The sequence below is a fragment of the Oculina patagonica genome, chromosome 4 (genome assembly GCF_052425735.1).
Source record: "Oculina patagonica isolate OP01 chromosome 4, crgOcupat, whole genome shotgun sequence".
NCBI lineage: Eukaryota > Metazoa > Cnidaria > Anthozoa > Scleractinia > Oculinidae > Oculina > Oculina patagonica.
Window position 1 is genome coordinate 52,581,177 of NC_135761.1, and position 10,035 is coordinate 52,591,211.

Here is a 10,035-nt window from a genome sequence, read left to right on the forward strand (position 1 = left end):
GTAATGTAGTTCCAAGTTACTTTATTTCATAAGTTCTTCAATGGATAACATACAGATTTACATGTACAGTAATCAATGGGCTTAGCACTGGGCTAACTAAAGACAAATTATAATACAACTATTACACCTATCCAGCTACAATAGCTATAGTATATTTACAAGACGTTGAAAGCGCGGCTAGTAAAAGCTCACATGTACATACCAAGACACAAAAAAGGCCAATAATATGCACGGAAGACCGATGCGATTTAAATGCGCGATTTTTAACGTTTATTTAGTTTAAAATGAATGTCTATACAAAGTTTTTGTTGGCATACATGTATCGCTTCGGTTTACAAACGGCCATTTTGAAGCATCATATTGTATTTAAAGCGGATACATTAATTTTATGGTACTCAACTGTTTTTAGAAGTATTTAATTTAAGCAACTTTTCTACAAAGCACAAAATCACCAACAGTACAACTTGCAACACATGCCATAGCATACATGTATCTACTTACAAAGAAACTACTCTGTAAGACCGAATGCATCAGTTCTCTAAAATATAATTAAAATTTCAGCTTACTAACAGTACAAGCAGTAAGTGTTAACCCGGGCCAAACGAGAACGAGTCACTGAAAATTATAGGATAGAATTGTACGGATTTCCCTTAATTCTCATTAAGCATAGGGAAAACTCTCAACGTCTCTAAAGAACAGTTTGAACATTTTCAAATTTGACGAGAGCGCACGATGGTCGCCGAGAGCGAACGGGAGTCACCGAGAGTAAGCGAGAGTCGACGACAGTTGGCAACTAAACTTGAACAAAAGTTTGGACTCTTGTCAATTTTCGTTTTGGTTTGTCCCGGGTTTTACAAACACCAAGATCTACAAGATTCCTATTGTTGTTACAGTTCTTTTTCAGAGAGCGCTTAATTACCTTGGGTAAGGTGCATGTACTGAAGTCGCACTTGCCTCTACACCCGGGGAGGGAGGGGGGAGTAGTCATATTACTACACCACCCTCGGAGAAGCGATACCATTGTATCGTCCGCTAGTAACTCCACAAACAAGCTAAGGAACGGACCATTATTTTTTTTGGAGGGGGGGGGGGGATGAAAAATATTGAAAAAAATTGTTTGCAGGGCCTGGAAAGACAAAATAAATTGTTTGCAAAACGATATGTATAACAAAAAATAGTAAAAATGTTTGCAGTGGTGCATAAACTAAAAAAAAAAAAGTTTGCAGAGGAAAATTTCTCATCCCCCCCCCCCCCCCTCCAAGAAAATAATGGTCCGTCCCTAACAGAACTATAGTCATTTTCATCAAATTGCTTTCAGTTAAACCCATTATTTGTAAAATAATTATATATACATGTAGGTACAAGGATACCTGGTTTAAACAAAATGCATAACACCTACATGTATCTCTATTAACCGTGCAAGGCATCGGTTTACTAACCTGCGTCGCAGACGTAATCTAACACAGGGTTCAGTTTCGTATGCGGCGCAGGCTATCAGTTTACATGTTTTACATTAAACCGTGGATTAAGGTCTTCCTCTATTAGATATTCACCTTGTGCTTGGAGTAGAGACTCTGGCGAGGTAAACGGAATCAAAGCTGACGAAACAAAAGGAATGAAGGGTAAGGATCAAGAATTCGAACTCAACGCGCAGATGACTGGTATCATTAGAGATGCTGCGTATTAAGCAGTGCTTCAATTTCATAAAAGCACAACAGAAGCACCAAGATTGGAACACAGGAAAGCACTACCCAACTCTATCCAGCAAACGTTGGCCTTAGAAAACTGTTACCGCCTTACGCCGCTACTCTAAGACGAATAAAAACTTTGAGGACAAAAACTAAGAACTCGTGCTATGCCAGAGCCTTTTTGCTATCTCAGTTCGAATGTTACATAAAGTTCCAACGTAGATCTCACCTATGTTAATATGACACAGTTGACTGCCCACGGTTTCTTTAAACTACCCTATTCTTTTTCGACTATATATGTAAGACTCAGTCCGTGGCAAATTAATCTACTAAACCCAAATATAAAATTTGGAGACGTTCAGTTGTGCAAACATGAATAAAAGGTTATGAGCGCTTGGTCATTGTCTTCTCCTTGCTATAAAACCACATCTTTATACAGTCAGAAATTACGTACAGTGTAGTTTGTATCTCTGATGTCGAAAACTACAAATGTAATTCTGTTCAGCTGCGTAAGAATCGCATGCTGCATTCATGTATACACCGACTCTAAAGATCTTTCTTTCTTGTTAGATTCAAATGTTAGAGCGTAATAAAGGGTTATACAAAGACGAATGCACATGTACCTTTCCTGACTTTTATATCATTTGTCAGTACTGAGAACTACATGTACTGTAAAGCACTATGGCATAAGCAATGACCAAAAAATCAACAGCAGGAAGGAGCGCTACAAAATAATATACTAGACTGACAGTGTAACTGTACATACTGTACAAACTAATAAGAAGAAAACATGATTATTTAAAAAATGCACTTAGAACTGTATGCAAAAGTTGTAGTAATGAAAGACAAGAAATGGCCTGTATTGTGTCTCAAGTTAAAAAAAAATGTGTCAACATGATTGTTTCAGAAGAAAATGAGGAACTTTGCGTTGCCTCAGTCTCTAAGATCTAGTCTCTGAATGGACAAAAATGGCACATGACTTGTGTGTCAATGTCCTTTTTCAGAACCTTACATCTTGTCCCTCAAAAAGGCAAAATAAAACATTTCATCCTCTCAACCTTAAAATCCTGTCCCTGAATGGACCAAAAAATGTCCAAGCAAAATAATTTAGTCTCATAATTATAACTTTAAGAATATCTTCAATATAAGCTTTTTTAAAGTAACATTCATTGTTATACTCTTAAAATCTCCAGATTGTTGTTGTAGCAGATGCCGATCCAGTCCGGCTGAGTGCTTGCCCACTGAATTTGATTGATTTCTCCATCGGCAGTGTAAGCTAGAATGGGATCTTCTATGGCTCGGGGCATTTGCTGTATGTCCCAGATCAGTGCTTGATGGTCATCACCTACAAGAGAAAATCGACTCAGTAATATCTTGTAAACAAATCTTGTTAGGCAGTGGGGGGGGGGGGGGGGGGGAGAGAGAATGGCTCAAACCAACCCACAGCTACATCTATACTCTAGACCTCTATTACTCTGCTAACTCGAATCTCTGCACTACTCTCTGCAGTATCAAGTAAATAAGAGCATTACCACTTGCCCTGGATGGAATACTACATGTAGTCTATCACAGCTTATCCTCCTTAAATAAAACAATGCCTTTCAACTGACTTTTGAGCAGCTACAGAACTACATGTAGTGTACTTACATAAAAATTAAACGAGCTGATCAAAATTGCACTGCTAAAATGCCTGTCTGCGATGGTGGATACCAAGAGAGGGGGAGCTCACTCTAGTGTGCTAAAATATGGATGTCAGAAACGTATGGGCCATAAATCACAGATCCGCAAGTAATGCCAGTCAATAACAGCGTTAATGCCTTACCTGATGTACAGATGTGACATGAAGAATGTGGAGCCCAAGCAATGCCGTTAACACACGCTCTGTGGTTATTTAACCTTGCTACTGGTGTACATGGTACTCTGACATCTAATATTATTACCTGGGTAGACATAAACAACAGGGACTGAATATATATCACAAATAATAAAAACATCTTCTGAACATTCTATACTTCTGTAGTTAAACATAGTTAAACAGCATATCAAAAGTCTTTATAAAATGAGTTTTTTCAGGATAAAGTGAACTGAAAGCCAAGAACATGTACATGTGGTCTTCATAAAAAATTTTCAATGGGGGGGGGTAATAATTACATTTTCTTGAAAATTATCAATAGACATATACATTCACATAACACTGCAAATTATGCATTCCAACTGATAAAGAACACACCTTCACTTCACAATGTAAACGTACTGCAGGGGGTAACATTCTAAGAAATTACCTGTAACTACAGCTGTACATAATTATGGTCACTCAAAGGTAAAATCAGGGCGGGGGGATAGCAACAAGGTCTGGGACTGAATAGCGATGTTCTCACAACTTGCAATGCCATCAGTTCACGATCTAGTCAGCCGTTTTTGGACACCTTTTCCTGTGAAATGACAACTACGATGTCATGGATTCAGTGATTGTTAAGGGGTCACAACTATTTTCACTAGAAAATTAATGTAAAATTAATGCACTATTTTTATCCTATAATTTTGTCAACATCATGTAGAACTTTATAGAAACGCAGAATTTTGTGGTATCCTGCTACTTTAAAGCGCTGAAATGCAAATGATTGAACCACCTTTTTAAATGCATGTGGGGATCACAAATGACGCAACAAAGAACAACCAAGTCAACAAACAACCTCGAAATAATAGAGGAAGAACAATAACTCCAATCGGCACAGGACAATTCAATTGCCATGTTTTCATTACCATTTCCGTAATGTTTTTATTTCCCAACAAACCCCACATGTTGACAACAAGACCTTTCCGGAGATATTTTCGCTGCTTAAAAGACACAACTTAGAAAACTTCTCTCACTGCTACATTGTATAATTAAAGTCACCGAACTCTCCCACTGGTCACATTGTTTTGGCAAGTTCAGAAGGAAAGGATCTGCTTATGCAGATTTAGGAGCATCCACTGACTACCACCCCGATGATTGCTTTGCAAGTCGTGGGAACATCGCACATATTTCGTATAAGAGAATGTATGGGCAGTATTTTACAATACATGGGTCCCCCCACCCCACCCCCGTGGGTACATTGTAAAATACCATATTTTCTCAATTAAACGCCGGGCCTCAAATAAACGCCGGGTCTCCAAGCTGTATTTGAAATAAACCCCTTAAACAATTATTAAAGATTTAATATGCTTTAAAAATAATGTCTACACTGTAATTATAAAGCTTTCAAAAATAATGAATAAAAATCATTTATAAGAAACATAGGGCCTGAAAAAACTCCTGGAATCATATAAACGCCGGGGGCGTTTAATCGAGAAAATACGGAACTCTCTGTGAGATATGGGATTCGCATCTCATCAGCAATGCCAGTATGCAAAGTTGGCATTGTACATGTAAGATTGGATTACTGTTACAGGAATCCATTTCACAGGATGCACAGCTTACTTACTTTTGAGCAGTATTGCAGTAGCATTGCTGTGCAGACTTGTTGTCAACTTAACTAGTATGACTTACATGTATTCTGGTATTTATACATGTATTGCAACGTGCATTAAACAAACGAACCTCTATTGCATCCAAAGAGAATGTTGCTAAATAATTAGGATCCTGTTTGTTCCATGATAATCTCAACAGAGGACTGTGCTGTGGATCTTCATAGATTATTGTAGAGTGTTCTAAATGTCTGTGACATGAGGAAAAAAAAAAGCAAATTACATGTAAAAAAATACAAACTTATAAGTACATTGTATCTGTGATACAATCTCGCCTTTGTGCAGCCACATGCTCTCGTCAAGAAAAATCAGACATAAATTATTAACATTAATTAATCTTTGTGTGCAGGGTTGTCAAAATAAGCTGGCAACCAGCGCATTTCACTGGCTATTCTGAATACTGCACCAGCTACTCCAAATGCTAGTAGGTCAGTTCTAAGCATGATATTGGAGAAAGTAAGACTTATAATTGATAGAATTGCTTTGAGGAGAGGCAATTTCAGCTAACTAGTGTAAAAACCTCAAATCCATTAATTTTTTTGCTCTTGAGGGCTTTGCCTCCTGGACCCCCAGCAGGGGGGCGCTGCTCCTGCACCTTGCTGGGGGCCTGTCCGGTCCCCATACCCCCCACTTGATGGGGGGCCTCCAACTCTCGGCTGGTGCCATCTACTATCAAAATATCTCCTGCTACTTCAAATCATTTTGACAACCCTGTGTGTGTAAAGTCTGTAAATGACTTTTGTTTGATCACAGATACAAAAACAGTCCACTTGCATACTAATTTCCTCCCGATAAAATTCTGTTTAAAAAATAAAATTCTTTCATAAATAATTACAAATGTATGGCTTTTAAACTTCAAAACTGTGTAAATTATATGGGTACATGTATGTACATGTACCTGTAGCTTACTGAGAAGAAGCATTTACTTTACCTAAGATCAAACATCCTAACAGAGCCATCAGCTCCAACTGAAGCAAACATGTCCCTTCCTCCACCAGCCCGGCTGAATGCAATGTCATACACCTATACAATGCAGCAAACAATCATTTTACTAAGAGTCAGTAACTAACACAAGAATCTTCACCATTCTTGTTCCTTCTTATTTATTATGTGTATCTCCTTGACAACATGTTCACCCTTATCTTTTTACATATTATCCATTTATTTTTTTTTTCCTTGTTCTGTACATGTAAATAATCATTTAAGCTTTCTTTGATTTCAAAGAAATATTTTGCATCACAAAAAATATTAATAAAAAACACATGTTAATGAAAAATATCATATTAATAATATTTGACATAAAAACATTATTCCTAATACCATAAAATGTACATGTACACTAGACAATATAATGGATTTGACTACTTTTAATGTCTGTAGCTAAAAGAAGTGTTGGCGTGGTATGGTTTGTACATTTACTACATGTACGATTGACAGATTGCACAATGTATGCATGAAAGAATTGGATGCAACATGCTGACACTTGAACTTAAAATGTTGGACCAGTACTTACCTCTTTATCATGAGCAATGAGTTGTGTCTTGACATGTCCTGACACCATGTTCACCCTTCCAAGCACTTGACCAGTCTGTTGTTAACAATTACAAAGTACAGTTGGTAAATGTCTGTTTAATAAGCTGCCTGCAATATATCCAATAATGCTGCTAGCCAAAGTAATTATCTATTATAATTACATGTATTGGCCCTCCTAAAACCTATTTTATTTCTCTCTCTGATGTTTTGGTTCATGGCTGCAATCGTCGATATATTGCAGAGAGAGAACAATAGGATAATTATTATGAGAGTCAGTAATATTTAACATTTCTAAACTGTGGGAGGCAGGGTGCATAATGGTGAACAGAAACTCTGGATTTGGCTACTACATGTAGACTTAGACACTATTTTCTTGGACAAGACAGTCTACATTGTAATTTATATCAACCAAAACTCAATTTTTTTCTGAAGGTGGCATGTGATTGATAACCACAGTGAAGTTTGGGTGGACATATATATCCATATTATTTAGATATACAGTCTGCCCCGCACTATCCGGCCCTATTCCGCACCCTGGGGCAATGAACTGAGCCCTGCACTATACAGCTGCATACTGTACTATACCGTCACCTTGTAGGTGTAAATAAAAACTTAACAGTATAAACCACTGACATACCTCCAGTCCCCATATTGTGCAAGTCGTGTCAATGCTGGATGTTCCTAACAGATTTGGGTCCACCTCATTCCAGTCAAAAGATGTCAGTGGAGCACAAAAATCAGAATTTTTATTCTATGTAAACAAACAAATCACAGTGCTGTTATTTTTCTTCAGAGTTACAATGTATATCATTCTGTGATCTTTGAGTTTCAGGCTACCTACTGTACCGCTGGACATTATACATTGTACATGTGTATGCAGATTGGATAAATTACATTTTTGTCTTTTTATGTAAATTTAAAGTTCTAGCAAATACTGCAAAAAATAAATGAACAATCATAGAACAAGCAAACAAACAGGCAAATAAACAAATAAAACAGAGAAAAAATAATGAAAAATTATGAAAAAGAAAGAAGAATTAGATTTCATGTGGAATACTGAGAAATAGTAATAAAAGCAATACTGTAGTTCCAAAAATAGTTGTGAATTCACATACAGTGAGCCCTGCTAATCTCCAAAACATAAACAGACAAGCATGCACATTTACTGTTAAGTCTTTATTAATAAGTACATTGTGTAGAAACACAACACCAAAAGAAAAACATTCTAAGCCTTACATTATTTAGAAGGCATTCCAGGCGCACGTCAGAATCGCTGACCCTCCATACCCTGAGGTAATCTCCAGATGTAGCCACTAAATCAGGATACCCACCTTTCTGTTGAGGAGATTCAGAAACAAAACATGTTAAAATTTACATAAAAAGAAGCTCGTAAAATCCTCCAACTCATGATCAGTATACGAAATCTACTCTTTTTAGCAAAACTGCATTTTTCTAAAGGAATCTTGACTTAACACTGTCATGTGCAGCATCCTATTAACAGTAACTCATAATCATTTGGAATCACAAGCACAAAAGACTACTGGCTACAGTGTACTACAGAATGTGTTTTGTCCACACCATTTAAGGGGGGTCCTTCTTAACTAAACTTCTAGAGCAGTTGCTAAGGAATTGCTAAAGATGGTGTTTGGTGGCAAGCCATTTTGAAGTGTTTGGTAATGCTTAGCAGTGAATGTTTGGTGGGGAGAACTCTTGCGCAGAAAAAAAATGATATTGCACGGATGCACATAACTAGTGCTAGTCCCAAACCCCGCGTATGAATTGAAAATCTCTTAAACTTTGGAGGGAGGGGAGAAGGTAGAATTCCGATTTTTTTAAAGAACCAGAGATAACATAGCCTTCTTTATAATCCTTCAAGTTGAATTACCGTTTACATGTAAAAATGGAACGCCACTGAAGAAAGTCTGAAAATACCAATGCAAATTTCATAAAAACCATGCAAAGCCTTAAGCACATGGATGTTCTTTATCTGTTGGCACCGATTTTAATTTTCAGATCTATATGGCCTTTCAGTTTTAGAGGTTCTTTTTTATTGCGGTCATGTGGCTTGTAAAATATGGCAGTGATTTGAAACTCTTGAAGGACTCTTCCATAGAGCAAAGTTGTGCAAAAATCTTATTCGTAAGGAGGTTTGGTTTCCAAAAATGATGGTTAGAAATCTTATTAGCAACAAAGGGGTAGCAAGAAGCATCCCCTTAAAGAGGTGGCATTTACAGATCATATATAATGAGTTATGGGGTAAACATTGAGATCAATTCTGTATGATTCTTTAACAATTCTGGGCATCACCAAGTAATGAGTTTATAAATTACAACTGAGGCAGATGTAAGAATCAAAATGGTAGTTTTTGTTGCACAGTAATTATGCTGTTTTGACACATGCACAATTCATCAAAACCTCGTTAACAGCAAGCTGTTAATTCGTTCATTGCAGAACGAAACAACGCCGCTCATTTATATGTACATTTTAGCTTTCGATTACTATTAAAAAAGCTTCATTTTGCTAGCTATTGTATGAGCCATCGGGTAAGCAATCAACAACCTCAATGGGCGACCATTCCATTTAACAACTACAACTATGAAATGTAGCTCGCTATTAATACGCCAAGCTGCTCATTATTAAACTCTAGTTTTCATTCGAAAGAGTGACTTCAATCTGCACAATTAATGACTGTATGCAACTACATGTAAATGGAAGACTCGCAAAGTAACTGTGATTATAGTTAAAACGAAGGAAGCTGAACATTGTAAACGAATTAAAAAACAGCGATAGCGAGCAAATACCACAAATTCAGAACGAATCACAATAAAACGAATGCAAAACAAACTGAAATCAAACTGTAGAAATATGTCTACACTCACGCTATCCGGAATCCAAATAATCTTCGTTGTTGGATAAGGATGGTCGAAAGTCGCTCGCACCACAAACTCCGCAGTTTCTTCGTCGAGATAAATAATTTGAACCTGAAGAAAACAGCAAAGTTATGACTTGTAACTAGTTCAGAGGGAAGTATAATTCAGAATCGTCATTCGCCCACCTTATTGTTGTACTCTTCGACGAAGCTACCCAACGCCAGCCGAAATCGTTTGTCGGGTCGAACACTCCAGTTCATGCCGTAGATCGTCCATGGCGCGTCATATTTGTAGATTTCTTTCCTCTTTCCAGACACACCTGTTGCGCTAGCGATCATGGCCATGTTGAAGGCCAAAATTCAAGCCGAACTACAACAATCTGGCAGAGATAAACAAAGACGCAGGCTGAAAATTGATAAAATAGAAATGGCGGTCCA

The 10,035-nt window shown here is 37.3% G+C and overlaps 1 protein-coding gene across 2 annotated transcripts; it reads right to left on the reverse strand.

The window, feature by feature from the left end:
- Positions 1 to 4: 4 nt before the first annotated feature.
- LOC144650623 (DDB1- and CUL4-associated factor 7) lies at positions 5 to 10,035 on the reverse strand. 2 transcript variants are annotated; one of them, XM_078510347.1, is made up of 10 exons: positions 9,784 to 10,035; positions 9,608 to 9,709; positions 7,965 to 8,063; positions 7,366 to 7,479; positions 6,709 to 6,783; positions 6,127 to 6,218; positions 5,269 to 5,386; positions 3,511 to 3,628; positions 2,867 to 3,033; positions 5 to 1,598 (listed from the first exon to the last, which is right to left on the reverse strand). In XM_078510347.1, exons 1-10 carry the CDS (start codon positions 9,940 to 9,942, stop codon positions 1,593 to 1,595), a joined length of 1,050 nt encoding a protein of 349 aa, XP_078366473.1. In that variant the 5' UTR covers positions 9,943 to 10,035; the 3' UTR covers positions 5 to 1,592. The 2 variants fall into 2 exon arrangements, with proteins under 2 accessions (XP_078366473.1, XP_078366472.1); XM_078510346.1 differs by having other exon boundaries at positions 5 to 3,033.

Coding starts and splice junctions, on each gene's coding strand:
- LOC144650623 (XM_078510347.1), bottom strand. CDS start 9,942: ATGGCCATGATCGCTAGCGCAACAGGTGTGTCTGGAAAGAGGAAAGAA. Junction 7,480..7,964: donor TGGAATGCCTTCTAAATAAT/GTAAGGCTTAGA, acceptor TTGTTTACATAG/AATAAAAATTCTGATTTTTG. Junction 6,784..7,365: donor GCACAATATGGGGACTGGAG/GTATGTCAGTGG, acceptor TGTTAACAACAG/ACTGGTCAAGTGCTTGGAAG.